Source organism: Diadema antillarum, unplaced genomic scaffold, assembly GCF_040938485.1.
Source record: "Diadema antillarum isolate AM-2024a unplaced genomic scaffold, OU_Dant_1.0 scf00000183, whole genome shotgun sequence".
Lineage (NCBI taxonomy): Eukaryota > Metazoa > Echinodermata > Echinoidea > Diadematoida > Diadematidae > Diadema > Diadema antillarum.
The window spans coordinates 1,217,252-1,234,155 of NW_027271072.1; the positions used below are offsets into that span (position 1 = coordinate 1,217,252).

At 40.8% G+C, this 16,904-nt stretch overlaps 1 protein-coding gene across 1 annotated transcript; it reads left to right on the top strand.

Annotated features, from left to right (window-relative positions):
- The first annotated feature begins 452 nt into the window (after positions 1–452).
- Positions 453–16,680, top strand: LOC139723230 (DNA mismatch repair protein Mlh3-like). Its single transcript, XM_071634490.1, has 9 exons — positions 453–3,771; positions 4,026–4,217; positions 4,454–4,638; positions 6,582–6,723; positions 7,148–7,410; positions 7,988–8,090; positions 8,987–9,144; positions 13,745–13,802; positions 16,595–16,680. The coding sequence occupies exons 1-9, from the start codon at positions 453–455 to the stop codon at positions 16,678–16,680; spliced, it is 4,506 nt and encodes a 1,501-aa protein (XP_071490591.1).
- Positions 16,681–16,904: the final 224 nt, after the last annotated feature.

Here is a 16,904-nt window from a genome sequence, read left to right on the forward strand (position 1 = left end):
ATAACACCATGGGTGCTTGCATGAATCTGTGCATGTCCATTTATAAGCTAGCAAAGACAGGGTAATGGTGTAGAGTTGTAGTGGGGGCCCTAAGGAAGTCTTTCAGAATTTTCATACCTTTTTCTTGTACGTTTTTTAGTCTTACTCACTCTAAGGTTCATCATTTTGCCGTCACTCCTGAAGCTTGCCATTTACTCTCTGTGAAACGTTTCTACCAATGTGTTTTCAAATGCCTGAAAATGTGATGAAGGAAAAGAAAAGAAAAAATAAGTTTTAGGTATATTTTAACTGCTGCATTATATATAGCACATATAAGCACATATATATATATACACACACAACAGAGATTCAGTGTCCCATATCAAAACTACACATGCATCATGTTTGGACATATCATGTCCCTTAATGAAGACTTCTTTTTGTTTGTCTGTTTTTCATGTCCAGAGATGGAAATGACTACTGAATGCCGGCCACCGTCCATTCATCTTCTGTCTCATGATGTGCGCAGCAGGCTGCGGTCTGGTATCGCAACACCGTCACTGGTCCAGTGTGTTGAAGAACTGGTTGTTAATAGCATTGATGCTGGAGCCATGTGCATTGCAGTCCGTGTTGACATCCCCAGTTTCAAGCTTCAAGTTGTGGATAATGGCAGAGGTGTAGCACGTGAGGATTTGTCACTTCTCGGAGAGAGGTATGCCACCAGCAAGCTCCATAATGTGGAAGGTCTCGAGAATATTTCCTTTTACGGATATAGAGGAGAAGCTATTGCAAGTATCAGGGATGTTGCATCAGTGTTAGAAATCAGTTCTCGTGCAAGAGGCTGTGATGTTACCTACACCAAGATATATCATCATGGAAAAGAGGTTGGTATATCAGAGGATGCAAAAGCCAGACCAAGTGCTGGAACAACGGTTACGGCTCACAACATGTTTTATAACATGCCTGTCAGGAGGAAAGTGCTTAATTTTCCATTGGTCTATGAACGCATTTGCAAGAGATTGCAGGCCATTGCGCTGATACATCCAAGTATATCTCTCACCTTGCGTGATGACAGCTGTGGCGTTAAGTCAATACAAACCCACAGCTCTTCGTCAGTAGTCAACACATTTGGCCATCTGTTTGGCAGAGAACTGGCCAATTGTTTGCGCGAAGTAAATTACCGAAACGGTTACTTCAGTTCATCTGGGTACATTGGGGTGAAAAGCCACCGCAACAAATCTTTGCAGTTTGTGTATGTTAATGGGAGGTTGGTTATGAAAACAAAGCTCCACAAGCTCCTGAATGAACTGTTGAATCGCTCACTCATCACAAAAGGCAAGGGCAAAAATTCTGAGATGGAACGGGATGGTGGTGGGGATGGCATCTCAGCCTCATGCCATCCAAGCCCGGGTGGAGGTTCCAGTGACTATGGCATCTTTGTGGTAAACATTACTTGTTCTCACAGTCTGTATGACATCACCATGGATCCGACCAAGACGCTTATTGAGTTCAGCGACTGGGATGGAGTGTTGGCCTGTGTGCATGGCTTTGTCATGTCATTTGTGGAGCAAGAAAACATGTGCCTTAAGCTATGCAGTGAACCTGTATCAACTGAATCCCAGAGAGATAAAGAAGAAAAGACCTGCATTTCTGATCCGGGTGTAGGACGCTCTGCAAAGGAAAATCTGTGCAATGCAATTAGTACTAGTGACTGCAAGAATACGGTGCAATCTACATGTGTGAGAAGACAGGTGCATGCCGAGCAGGACGTTAACTGTGAGACTGAATCGAGTGCTTCTGTTGGTGTTGGCGAACCTGACGATTCTCCAACTATGTCGATGACACGAGCTGCTGTACACTCCCCTGAAACCAATGCTCCAGAAGATGTTCTTAACATGCCATCAGATTCATTTATCACAGTACCAACTACCTCCCAGTTTGTGGACACTACATCTGCTGAGTCACCACTTTGTATATCTCCTAGGACTGACCTCTGTGCTACATCAAACTCTTCCACTGTCTCTGCTGATGTGTCATTCTGCGAAGGGACAAATGGAGACTTTCTGGAGTCGCAGCTTGATCTGAGAAAGTCTGCAGATTCAGATGAATGCTCTCCAAATACCATGACGATGGAAACCTCATCCAGCAATGTTGATCAAGAGATTACAAAATTGACACGGCAGGCTCAGTGTAGTGAGGCTGCAAGTCATTGTGAATTAAAGAGCAGAATGTCGTTTAATGAACCAAGTTCTAAGCAGGGTTCTGAAGTGCAATATTCATGTGGCTCACCAGACATAAACACAAGCAATAAAGTGAAGTTGTGGAATGATGAGTCAAGGACAGATTGTATCCATAGCAGTGGCACAGCATCACTGGTGAGTAGTGCTCTTCAAAGACACCAGATATCTGTCAAGGCAAAATGTACTTTGAATGCTTTCAAGAGATCTTTGAGGCAAAACCACCCTGCAAATGCGAGTGAAACTAAGCAGAGTTTCTCACGCCATCATCATGTTTCAAGTACCAAGCACCACAAGACTATTTCTTTAAGATCCCATGGAAGCCCTGGATTTAGAAGTCGACTGGCAAGTCTGAACGTCAAGTGCCAGGAAAGGAGGAGTCAAATGAACCCACTTAATACTAAGTGGATTAATCAGGGAGTTGAATCATGTGTATCTTGTGACCGATCACCAGCTCATCCTTTTAACAATTGTAGCAAAACTGCTGTAGACAAGAATAATAGTGATAGCAATGTACAAGTTGATTCCAGACATGAGACCCGTCCATCTCATGAAAGGGTGCTGACCAGCATCGTTTCAAGCACACATCACTCAAGTGATTCATCAAAATCTGGAGATGCTGCTGAAAAGTGTTACCACTCTGGAGTCTCTGTGAATGCAGCATGTACTTCGCAAAGGGCATCTGAAGATTTGCTTTGCCCAGTCAACACCAAGCGACCGAGGCTGAGATCAGTTTCTGAGATTTCCCCAACAGTAGTTCCAACCTTTGAACCGAAAAGCCATTATGAGGTATGTTCATCTGTAGAGTCTGTGGATCATGTCTTCGGCCCAGAAATAAAAACAGCAGCAACTGAGGATGCCACAAAGCAGATGGCAAATAACAAAGCTGAAGGGAGTGATGTATTGAAATCAAAGCTCGTTCATGCAGAGAATACAAGTGACAGAGATGGCATGAGATGTGAAGATAGACATCTGGCTGTCATGGAGGATCAGATTCCTGAAGGCTCTGGCACCAGTCACTTGTTAGATTCACTTCAAGGAAAAGAAAACAGCAGGGTTGGACAGTCCTTATCCCAGCAAAGTTTACCAGTGATGGCAGGGGCAAACAGTTCAGAAAATTCGAAATCAAGCTTGCCCATGCCTTCAGATTTTGGGAGGGTAGTGGAGAAGGGATATGATAAAGTTCCTGAATCATTTTTCAGCATGGAAAATGAAGAGGAAGAACCTACCCAACAATATTCCAGTGTGATGAGGTCACCTTCCACAAATGTTCAAGATCCTCCAAAGATTTCAGTGGAATCAGATGATGTCTCTAGAGTACAGCGAGATATCGCTGACAACAAAAATGCAACATCTTCTCACAGTCCGTCTGAAGACCTTGTTGCTGGCATAGATAATGAGTGGTGTGCTATCTATGAGGCATCGCTTGGTAGGAAGGTTTTCATCAACCGCATCACTGGTAACTGCTCCCTGGAGGATCCTAATCAGGAGAACCAGTCCGCTGGAAGGGATGAGGGTGTTGCAGCAAAGTCTTTCTTCACAATGGTAACAAAAAGTAAGTATTGTGAGAAACAGGTTCTGTTAATTTGTATGTAAATCCTAACCACCAAACAATGTTGCACTGTCAAATATAAGTCTCTGACAAAACTCATAATTTCTTCACATGAGTTAACCCGTTGAAGACAAGTCGCGAGTATACTCAGGCAGTTGTCTATGGGAAATGCGTGCTATAGCAAAATCAGCCTGTCCTCAATGGGTGACAGAAAGGGAAAAAAAAAATAACCCTCTTTTTGACTCCTTGCCTCACAGGAGATACGCTTGCTCATCCACATCTGCCCCACAGCGCCCTGCCATTCGTTTCCACACTGAAAGACAACAGGGAGATGACAACATCGTTGGACTTCACCTGTCGCCCGCTGTCTCCTGTATCCATGGCAACATTGGATGCTGTTATGGACAGCCACCAAGAGGATGATGAGGACTTAGCAAAAGTTAAATGGGGTAGGCTGAGAGAGAGTTCTGTTGACAGTTTGTCTTAGTGATTTTGTTTGAGATATTTTGATACAAATAATAATTAATCAATGAAGTTTAAGAACAATTTACCATCAGTGAATAATATATAGTTTTCAAGTTCAGCAATTAAGCAAAAACTCATATCCATCGTGGTTTTATGATGCCAAAAGGCAATGATACACAGCTCTGTGTAGCTCATCATATTATTATCTTTGTGAGTACAGGCACAACTGCTGCCAGTGAAACTTGGAATGCGCCCTCTACTGTCCAAGGGGATGATGGACAGCCTCTCCAAATTCTACCAGAAGTTGGTGTGAGGACCAGTGGTATCGATGCCAAGTTCTACACCAGCCTCATGACTTCTCTGAACCCCTGCCAGTTTCATAAGTCAATGTTTGAAAATATAGAGGTTAGTTTCTGGGGTCTTTGATGGTAGAATCCCTATCCTATGCTGAACATACTGAGGGTTTGTAATAGAAGGTAGAACTCTTTAACATAGATAAAAGCCTTCATTTTTACCTTGGAAGAGAAGGGCTATAAGCAAACAACGAATTTCATTCACAGTTACAGTACATTATGGTGGTATGGTATTTATCACAGTCTAGATTCACAGATAGTAATAGATATTCAGGTACATGGACAAATTCAAACTCAAATGAACGTCAAAGAATATGTGTATGTGAGAAGCTTTCGCAGTGATAATAACCAGGGCTGTGTGTGCTCTGAAATTACTTTTACATGTCATTTGGCTACGTTCTCACTAATCAAATTTTGCCTGCAGTGAGTAGCTTCAAGATTGAATGTAATTGTAACTCTCAAGGTAATTGCATTACAATATCAAATTCATCACAATAGTGTGATGCTGGAATCAGAAAGGAATCATTTTCCATTCCAGAAGGCAGAAGGAAGACAGCATGAATCAAAAGTGATAGGTTTGTAGAGATTTTTTTATGCCTCCGCAACGAAGTGGCCGGAGGCATTATGTTTTCGGGTCGTCCGTCCGTCCGTCCGTCCGTCTGTCCGTCCGTACGTCGGTACGTCCGTCCGTCCCGTTTTGTTTTTGTCGATATCTCAAGAACCGTGTGGTGGTTTTATATCAAACTTGGTATGAGGGTATATCCTTGGGGGATAATACTTTGTGTGGATTTTAGGGTCACAGGGTCAAAGGTCAAAGGTCACAGGTTATTTTGTGAAAAAAAAATTGAAATTTCATGTTTTTCTCCATATCTCGCAAATGGTTCAAGGTATCTTCATGGAACTTAGTATATATGCTTGTACTGATGGGCAGTGATTATCTAGGGAAGTTGGGGGTCATGGGTCAAAGGTCAGGGGTCAAAGGTCAAGGTCAACTCCTCAAAATATCACTACTTTCCTTAAAATGCAATATGTCTGAAGGTTTTTTTTTTAAAAACTTGATGTATGGCATGTACTACCCAATATATATTTTTTGGGAAGTTTCTTGCCAAAAGGTCAAAGGTCAAAAGGTAAAAGGTCAAGTGAAAGTGCTAAATTGCACTTTTTCCTCCATATCTCGAAAGTAACTCAAGGTATCATCATGAAACTTACATATTTATGCATGTTCAACCTAACAGTGATTCTGTTTGGAACTGTGAGGTCAAAGGTCAAAGGCGAGGTTTAGATAATGCTATTTTCCCATTTGATACTGAAATTATACTTTTTCTCAATGCATAAACTTATAAAAGGGTCAAAAGTCAAGTAAAAATCATCAGTAGTCCCCAAATACCTGCACTCTGACATTTTAATCATTCATCCAATTGAACCTAGTTCTAGGAAAGTGAACATTCAGCACATTTGTGTCAAACCTGTCATTTTAATATTTTGCCAATTGTGTGAAACTGTCATCACACATTGTCAAGACATTGTACTATAGACCTATTAGGAGAACCATGCATTATGGCGGAGGCACATCAGTAGCCATAGCGATATATCTAGTTTTCTTTTAAATCCTATCAAGTGCATGACATTGCTTCAGAACACCCACACTCGTACGTGTGCACACACACACATTCTATTTTTGAGGTATCTACGTAATAGAGATACTTCTCCTATGTAATCTGTCCTTAGTGCACCTTGAAGTCTTTTTGCTTGAAGCTCCAAGGACAGAAGCATATCTCACAATGAGATACCGGGGTAATGTCATCATCAACAATAGCTGCCTGTGGCAAATAATCAGACCCTGGCCTGAAATGGGATTCTCGCAATCGACATCCTGAAGAAACCACTTCGGTTGATGGCCACCTCCATGATCACAGGTGCCCCCGAAAGTGTGAGAAACAGTATCTGTGATGACAGTGAGATGATGCTTGCTTTCCATGCCATCTTTGCATCTAGGTTGTTGGCCAGGTGGATGCCAAGTTCATAGCATGCCTAGTGAGCAGTGACTCCCAGCAGCCCGGGAATCGGCCTCACCTCCTAGTGCTGGTGGACCAGCATGCTGCCCATGAACGCATCAGACTTGAGATGCTTACTGCAGGTACTGGTATCAAAGAGGAAGTCCATCTCATAACCTTTGGTATCTTCTTGAAAATGTGATTTGTGATTATATATCTGTATGTGCAAAAGAGGTGAATAATGTTCCACTGCAAGGGATGGAGAAATACTTGTCATTACAAATGAAGCTACCCAGTTTTGAAATCACCCACATCTCAAGTTTAAGTCAGTAGTTGGATACAGAAAATGGAAGCTGTTTACTGACTATAAGCTGTTTCAGTATACTGGCAATTATTGATACCTACCACTCAAATTTTGAGAGTATCACAATCTCCCATTAAATTGAGGATTTACTCCACATGGGTGTTCAAGTAGTTTATTACCAGTCTTTCCTTAACAGGATCTAGAAATTACTGAAATGTAATCTTGTTTGATTTTTTTCATCTCCACATCCACTGTCCTGTCAGAGTGTTACTCTGGTGGCACTGACGAAGACTCGCGCATCATCCGCTCTGCCTCGGTGACCCCGCCCATTTCCGTGAGATTGTCCCCATCTGAACTGCGCCTAATGCAAGCCTACAGGAGCAAGTTGGGGCGAGTTGGCGTGGGCTTCACCGTGCCCGACGACGGCGATTGCGTGCTGGTCACTGCACTGCCAGAGTGCGTGGTGGAGAGGGAGGCCAGTGAAACCAAGCGAGGGCGTCCCACCGTTGCTGTTGGCATCATTGAGGTGATTGCATCACATAAGCAGAACAAAATTTTAAGTCATATTTAGAAGATATGTTTGTGTTTGCAAAGGTGTGGAATCTTTCTAAACTAAGTGACAAATTTGCAGCTTTCCTTGTATGGACAACTGAATATGAGTTCCTATCCTTTGAAGGATCTATGTTGAGCCCAGTGATATTTCTTTTCCAGTAAACAGCATGATTTTTATTCCCTCTACACAGGAATGATACACAGCAATTTGCATTTAACATTATCTAAGCCATTTCATGTTATATGCAGAATGCTGCACTAGCAAGTAATGTTTCTACATATGATGCTAACTCATGGGGTATGCTGCTCTTTTTCAGAAAAAATATGACATCAGTACTCATTTACTAGGTGAAGTAATACTGACTCTCATCTCTGTAAGTGGCATTTCAGATGAATACCCAATAAGTCAAAGATCAAAATAATGTTCACAGAACTCTGACCAAAGTCCACAAAGTTGACTCATATTTACTCTTGATGAGTTATTGTACAACGTTTAGTACAAATATGGAAGAGTGTGTGATGATGAGATTTTCATCCCCCTGTCTCCCCAGACCCTCATCAAGGAGGAACTTGATGTCATACAGTCCCAGGCCGGTGCCAGAGCAGCGCTCCCCAGGTCCATCACCAGGATCCTCAACTCGCAGGCTTGCCATGGTCAGTGAAGCAGTCATGCTTGGGTCACTCGAGTCATCTTTCTCACAGACTCTCACTATTTTGTGCACTTTGTTTTTCACATAGTTTCATTTTTTTTTTCAGTTTGTTTGCTGAAGTAGGACCCTACATGTAAAGTTATGTTCCACCCCTCCCCAAAGTAACAACAACAGCGAGGTGCACACAACTTTCCTCTGTAAAAATCTTTAAAGGTAAGCTGCATAGAGAAACAGTGCAATATTGCCACTAGAGCTAGTAGATTTTGAGATTTGATGAAAACAAACTGGACTGAAAATATTTACATGTAAATATTCACAAATTTGACATGATCTTGGCTCCTTGCGAAATTTGCAAAAATTTCATGCGCACACAAATTTCTGGTTTTACAGTAAGTAACACTATGCCTTTGAGTTGTAGTTACCATGTATTCTTTGACAAACGGGTAAATGTCGATGTGTACAAGTGCCTTTGTCTTTTAATTACATGTGATTAATTCATATCTGTTCTTTGTACCACTTGTTCTGAAGAATGAAGCAGAGCAACTCCACAAATGTGTATTCAACTATTAACCCATTGAGGAGTAGCTGACTTTGCTATCACATGCATTTCTCACAGATTCCTGCCTCAGTATACTTGGGAGTGGGCTCCAATGAGTTAAAATCAAGACGTCTGTGGCTATGCAAGGTTGATTCTAATTTTCTTTTGTGATAGAATAATGATATAATAATTTTTAATGAATAAGCATGCAATAATGAAATTGTGCATTGTCTGAGAAGTAACTGTGTTAGCACAAATTACTGCCTGCCATGTGATATCAGTTAAAGATCATCTTCCTGTTTGTTTGTTGTTTTGTTTTTATTTTAAGTTAGTGAACACCCATAGCCTCTGCTTCCCTGCAGGTGCAATCAAGTTTGGTGATGTCTTGGACCTGGCCGACTGCAGGACTCTTATTGGTCAGCTGTCGTCATGTGACCTGCCATTCCAGTGTGCTCATGGTCGTCCAGCCTTCATGCCCCTTCTTGACCTCAGAAAGTTGACTCACTGGGAAGGGCAGCAGGTAAATCATCAAATCTTGGTTACTAAAGGCCACCACATACTACACGACTTTCTGACGCAGTGCAACCGAAAGTTGTGTTTAGTTGTTGTTTTTTAAAGTGACTTAAAGGCATTATTTACCATTTGCAGATGAAACAAAAACCCAGATGTATTGCTTCTAAATAGTTCTAAAATGTGAGTTAGGCACAGAAACAACCATTGTAAAAATTTAAATCAGGATAATCAATATTAAGTATTGTTGAATATACAAAATGTGAATAATACTTATAATAAGATTGTTTCTAGACTAAACTGTCTGCAGTTATGGTTTGATAAGAAACACAGTGATATTTCCCTATATTTTAGGTTTTATTGCAAAATTTTTATATGATAGGATGTTTTGTGATAAAACTGACCTACAGATATGCATCAAATGTGATGACTCAAAAATTTCAAAAATTATTGCTCCCGAAGGTAAACTGTACCTTTAATGATTTAGAAGTTACATTTAATCATCTTCTTGGGGGGGTGGGGAATGGAGGTGAGATGGGTGAGGGGTTTTTTTTGTTTTTGTTTTGTTTTTGTTTTTGTTTTGTTTTTAAGTACAGTATTCATCGCATAATCGGGCATCTGATAATCGGGAACCTCGCTTAAATGACATACGCTTCCCAGAAACATTTCCAATGCACGTTATTTTCACTAGATAATCGGGCGGGGACCTCTGATAAACGGGCCAATTTTTCTTCAAGCGATCTTTGATTTTGTTGATACACGTACATGTATTTAAAAAACATGCCTCGCTCACACAACTCAGGCTGTGTACGTTGTTTAATCTCAGTCATACCCTTTGAGGGCAAAGTCCAAATTCCTCGTCTCTGAGTGTTTCAACTTTCAATACACTGTGATCTGTGCGTACGTTACAATCTTCTTCAGTTGTGAATGAGCTAGAGGGTCGCGCCGAGGGGTAGCGTGGTAGTGTATTCATGCACAATAGTCATGTACAGTACGTCAGTATGCATGTGTGTGTATATGTGTGTGTGCACTACATGTACATGTCGTATGCCGTTAGTGTATGGTGAATGCTCATTGCGAAATCGGGCACCTCGCTTAAAGGGGCCGTGTTTGCTACTCCCAACCTGTCCCGATTATGCGATGAATACTGTATTATGTATCTTGATTCACAGTCATCAACAATTTATTTTTTCTTTTATCACATTGAGTACGTTTTGACTCGTGACCAACTGCCAGTTGTAGCAATCGTCAGCACTTCTGCTACAAGCAACATAAGCACTTGCCTACATTCACACAGGTGCTCCTTTGAATGAGTATCATTATTCTGTGGCACGAGTTCAGTGCAACATGAGATTCATTATGTAGGCAGATATGCCGGTATCAATGCTCACAAGATTCAAAGCTGTTTTTTGTTTCACAACAGATTACTGAGCTGGGCCCTGTTTCACTAACATGGGAAATATATCAAGCCAATCAGTGAACCCACAGTTGGGACAGATTCAGATCAGGTCTAGTTGGGAAGGATACATAGACATTCTAGGTATATTCTAGAATGTGGTAGTTTAGTGCAAGATATTGTTACCAAATGGCTTTAGTGAAACAGTTCCTAACTTCTTAGGACTGATTGATCCAAAAATTGTTCCTAAGATCAGCTGAATTGATCTTAGGATTGATTTTTAGAGTTTAGTGGAACAGGCCCTATGCTTGTCACTCATTTTGATCGTTAGATGATGGGAGAGAAAAAATGAACCAAATTATTTGAGTCACCATATGGTGTTTGCAATTATTGTGATTGGATCAATGCTGAAGGGGGTCTGAGGTGTGTTACAAGTCACTGCAGTGCTTTGTAAGGGCACTGTTCACAATTAATATCAGCCTTATTCACACAAGAAGCCAGATGGTTAGGCACATTGAGGAAGAAGCGTTGAAACAGCAAAACAGTTCGTTTTTTTTTATATCACATGCTTTCTTTCTTTTTTTCATAACCTCAATGCATTAAAACTATAATCAATCAACTCTGTTTGCAATATGCTGGTTTGAGCATAACTACCCAGAAATGAATCGCTTTTGCGCTGAGTGCAGTGCCGCAGAGATTTTGTGTTGAATAGAGTTGCTTTATGACCATGGAGTCACGCAATTTGCAATATATAAGCTATGAAGTTACAGTTTTTATTTTGTGGATGCAAGTCCCAATTTTACCACTCGTTTTATAGCTTCCTGCCAGATTTTATTATCATAGCTCCTTTTCATCGATCATATTCCATGTAGACATGCTGTACCATATAATCATATACCACCAATGAAAGACATATACGTGGAAGCATAGAGACTTCTTAGTAAGAGGAGTCAGCACAACAGCAGTAATCTTGTTTTGTTGGTGTTTTTTTAAGACCTCAACCATTTCTGTTAAAGCAGGCGGAAATTTTTATTTATTTATTTTTTTATAGTATAGATAGTGTCTCTGTCGTATAAGCATAAAATAAACAGATGTTTGAATACGATTCTTCAGATCACAAACCAAATTCTTTAATGCAGAGCTCCTCCCCCCTTAAAGGAAAAAAAATAGGAACAGAACAACGACTTTGTGCTGAGCAACGCCCACATATACATGTAGGTTAACACCATTGTTTCATTGCCGATGAGTTAGTCTGTTAAGTGCAGACTCAGTTTACATTTTCGTCGAGAAAATTGGAAAAAATTATCTTTCTTACCTAAAGCATTACAAAAAACCTGTGATCAACTGAACCATTCTCTCCTGTGGTTTTACTGTATAATGTGAGGGAATATTTTATGGCTTGCCCCAATAGTACTTACTGTGATAAGATTTTGCATTATTCATACGTGTGTGTACATTACTTACCCTTTGATGTCAATATTTGTTGTGTAACCATCTATCAAAGTTTTTTATGCATTCATACAATCTTTTTCATGTTTCATTCTTTGCGCAATTCAATCTCTCGACTGCGAGACATCATTTATGTGATAGCAGTTTTTTAATTCTTTCAAATTACCAATTTCATGATTATCAATCAGTCTGTATGTATGACAGAAGTCAAAATTAGAGCATCAATAATGAAAAAAAAAGGAGAGAGAGAAAAAACATCAACAACATATAATGAACTTGGAGCATGAATATGCATGAACAGGTTCTCAAAAGATTTTGACCTGAAATTTCAGGTGACAGGTCCTTTCATTTTCCTTCTGTCTGAAGGTTTAGAATTGTTGTTTGAAATATATGTTGGTGCTGATCTGTGAATTGCGTGCACAGGAACTACATCAGGGGTTTGCTTCTCGATAAACTAAGCTGGTGATGTTGACTCAGGATAGGGCTAAAATTACAGCATTTGTATGTTTGTTTGTTTTTTCCTGACGATGAACGAAATGTCTTCTGTTTCAAGGTGGAGAGTTGGTGCCTTGAGATTTCAAAATCATGACTGCCTGCTTTGTCCATGATCTGTCTTGTGTCAGAAAGTATGGAAGAAAACTGGTTTTCTGTCCTTCACCTCACCAAGAACTCAGTTTCCTACATAATATACATGTGTATTTGCATACAGAAGATGATGAGAGTTGCAGTTTTTTTTTCCTACCATAATTGTTGAGATTGGGCATACTAAGGTTCCCAAATTCTCATCAGTCACTGTCTAACAGTCCATTGAGGCCAAGATGCCATTCTTTCCTATTGTGCAGGAGATAAAGAATGCACTGAAAGCCACCCATTGAACCATTTCCAATGGGTGCATTTATCCTCTAAATTTCTTTCATTATTTATTCACCTTCTGTAACTCGGTGGTTTGTCAAAGAGAACGGCCATTGTTTGTTCAGCTTTATGTTTTCAGTGATGTTTGAGGTCTAATAATTCAGAAAATGCCAAAATGAAAGACAATACGTTTTTTTTTTTTTTTTTGGGGGGGGGGATGTTATGGAATAGAATGGGAAGCGTCAGGATGTAATCGAACCACCTGGATGGCAGGGCATGGACTCTGTGGTATAAGAGATCTCCATCCAAGCATGCCGATGCCCACAAACACACGGATTCAGCCCAGCGGCTCTATGCCTCCACGAGGTTGTCATTGATTAATGTAGCAAAACTTGAGCAGGCAGGGCTCCCTTCCATTCCACCTGTCAGTGAGCTTGACTTTACCCTCCCTTCAGGCTCCATTGCACCACTGAGACACCCCAACCACAAAGCAAGCATGCCATTCTTCTACAAACTTGGTTCGCATTCTCCTTTTATTTTTTTCAGAAATTCATTGATTTGTGGTCGTGGATGAGCAGCTATGCAGGCCGTCCCTGCATGTGTATAAGACATTTAACTTCATTTGACCCCCCCCCCCCTTTTGTCCAAATGTACCTCACATAGTTCATGCTCTGTGTAACATTTTTGACCATTTTTTTCTTTCACAAATTCTGCCATTGTTATGTATTCTTTTCTGCTTAACTTCCTTTCTTTTTTGAATGAACACTGTCACTTGTCCCACTTCAAATCACGAGCCGCAGCACTGTCGGTGGCATGCTCAATAGGAGATAGGCTAGGGCGTCAGGCTTTAAGATAAGAATCTTTCTCTTTTTCTTCCCTATCTCTGTATGCACTGTTGTCCAACCCCTCTCAGATTCTAACGCTCTGCACTCGCTGCTTGGAGAATGCCTCGGTGCAGAGTGGCATGTCATGTCCCTGAAGGGCAACAGCCCTTGCCATGAAAGGGGGCAGATTCCCCCCCCCCCCTTTCTTTTGTTTCTTTTTTCTTTTCTTGGTTGTCAGAAGTTTGTACCAACTGTGAGAAAAACGTAACCTTGGATGAGAAATATTTCATTCACAGCCAGTCAGGATGCAAAGTTTTGTAGTATCTAAAAAGAATAAGGGGGGGGGGGGAAGAAAGAAACATAACCTACCAAAACAGAAACAAAACCAACAAAAAAAGGGTCGTAATTTACCAAGCTACCATTTAGAGTTTACCGAGGGCTAGTTAGTAGAGAGATGGCAATTGAAAGGCACTGCAAAAACCTATAGTCTGTATTGAGAAGTGAAGGCTTCTTTAATGTACCACTAGATTGGTTGGATCGATATGAGCTCTGAGAGGAAGATGAGCAGTCGGAGGCCTGAATGTAGAAGATGCTTATCTAGATGAGATACGCCAAAGTTCTGTCCAGGTCCTGGAGCTCAATCAGCAGAAACTTCAAAGCCCAAGCGCCGACAAGATGTCCCCCTCTAATGATGGGAACCACCTCCCATCCCCTCATTTGGTCCAGAGTGCAAGCAAATTGTGCAAATTGTTCTCCCATTCATCTGGCGGGGGCGGCACGAGGTGTTGATCTTATCGATTCCTCCTAATCTTGCCCTGCCGAGGGGCGAGTGTAAAGTGCATCGGCTATTTCAGTTTGACGAAGAAAATTGCCAGGATGAAAAATCACTAAAATTCACATTGTCTGCCCCTGTGGTTGCTACATGTATACCTTCTATCAAGTTCATTGTAGATTTGGCAGTTCACCAATATCTGTATGCAGAGAAAAAAATACACTTGTTGGAATGTTTTAGGATATAATGAGATATATGTCTTGGTGCAAATTATTTAGCTTCTTTTTTCTGACCAATCAAATTCTATTCTTGAATGCTAAAATAGGTTGATATATTTGAAACTCAATTCTTATTCTTTCTTGTTGTTGCTATTGTGTAGTTTTTATCATGTGGTCACATTTTGTTGTCCCTGAATGTTTAATGAACAGCAGTTCTTATGAATTCTGCTGCCACATCCTAAATCCTCTGACCATGATAAATGATCCCTTCAGGTAAACATGTATGCCACATACCGAATGTATGCATGAATACTTTAATACAAGCACACATACAAATGTACAGACATATGTACAGGTTCATATATGTACGTATATTCATTCATCTATCTAAAGATAGAGAGATTGATAGAGAGATGAATAGAAAAATAGATATCTTGCATCTATATAAATGTCATTTATGTGTGCCTGAGGATGATGGAACAAGAGGCAGGCTGATGAATCTGTCTCCCCCCCCCCCCCTTGTCTTCTTGTCATTATATGACTGGCGTGACACAGGGAGATCTTTACCTATTCTTCGCATCATGTTTAAGGGCAGCCCAAGAGGCAGAATTAGCATCCTGATAAATGATTAGAGTGATTTGTCTCCTTGTTAGAATACCACGTCTGTTCCTTGCCACCTTCGCCATTATCAGGTGATTTGTGTGGTGCCCGGCATGGGGATGAGATAGCGGAGGCGCATTTTTTTACGATGGCGTTACGACCAACAAGAGTACAACCTGTCTCCAGCATTCTTTTACTCAGTGGATGGTGCCAGAGGCTCAATTTAACTGCAGGCAAAGTGAAAAAGGACTAAATAGGGAGTCACAACCAGATGTTTGCATGGCGCTGTGTTTGCCATACATGTACATGGCATTTACGATTCTACTACTGTTTGAACTGTCAGCCCATGTGTGATTTGAATTCAGACGGCTGCAATGACAAATGGGTATAAATTTGAAATCATTGTGTAGAAATTCCTCCACTTTTTGTGTTGTCCATGTCTTGCCTTCTTTTTTTATTTCACGCAATAGTTGTTCTTTGTGTTTCAAAGTAATGCAGCTCAGTTCATACTGCTTTGTCGTGCCTCTGTTCCGTGGCTGAAAGAATGCATAATTTGTGCTGTGCTTTGTACAGGAGAGCATGAGCCTTGAATGACAATGTTTAACATGTCCTTACTTCTTGTATTGAACCCCAACTTCTCAAAATGTTCAGAGATTGGTTCATTGCTCTGTTGCGCCATATCTATATAGACTGTGATTTTGACCCCTCATCTTCTGCTGCTTATCAACCCCAGTTTGCTCAGCAAATCACAGTTAACTCTTGGGGAAGCATCCATGTCATTGTTTTGCATTGAATACATTAATAGACTTTTTCTACTATTATTATTGCCAAATACTAGGCTTAAATGAACACTTTGTTGCTGTCAGATGGACGTGCTGGCAAGCACCATTTATAGTTATTTCCATGAATAATCATGCTTGGACCCATTGAAAAATAGCTTATGTCAAATAAGTCTTCCCGTGTTGAAATAAATAGATGATTGAAATGAATGACAGCACAGTGACACGACATTTGCTCCTGCAACAATTGCTCTGGTCTTATTTTCTCCAAGGACTTAGGGTTAGGGTTAGGGTTGTGATAGGGTTTTCGGTTTAGGTTGATGTGACAATTTGGAGTAGGGTTACGTTTGTGGGTAAAATTTATGTTTGGCTCAGCGTGCAGGTATTTTATGGGAGCAAATGTCACAGGAGGAAACGGACATCACAGCTGCTAATTATCTCAGTGAATCTCAAAACCAAGATGCCTATTTTCACAAATGACCACTTTCTGTTCATGAACAGAGTGGAACTATGAACTGGCTTATTATCTTTACAGTGCTCTCCCTTTCAATCTTTTATTTCCTCCTGCAGGCCACAGTGACTCCTCCTCCTCCTCCTCCTCCTCCTCCTCCTCCTCCTCTGCCTCGTCTGTGGAAGCTGAGAAGACGGAATCTTGATGCAGACACATGAGTGAGAATGATCCGATGTTGAATGTTACGCAGATTTGAAAGGAGAACTGTATATATGTCCAGGATCTTCTTCGCTGATTTGATTCTGAGACGTATGTAGAATTCAGTTGCTCATAAAATATGAAGTGCCATATACACTGTATATGCTGCTGCTAATATGCAGGGTGTTTCTGCTGGAGGATTTTTTTGCAATCAGAGCTCTTTCATGTAAT

Bases quoted from the DNA above. Each gene is read 5' to 3' on its own strand.
- LOC139723230 (XM_071634490.1), top strand. From the start codon at position 453: ATGACTACTGAATGCCGGCCACCGTCCATTCATCTTCTGTCTCATGAT. The intron at 4,639-6,581 runs GTTAGTTTCTGG...CTTTGCATCTAG, and splicing joins CAATGTTTGAAAATATAGAG to GTTGTTGGCCAGGTGGATGC. The intron at 7,411-7,987 runs GTGATTGCATCA...CTGTCTCCCCAG, and splicing joins TTGCTGTTGGCATCATTGAG to ACCCTCATCAAGGAGGAACT.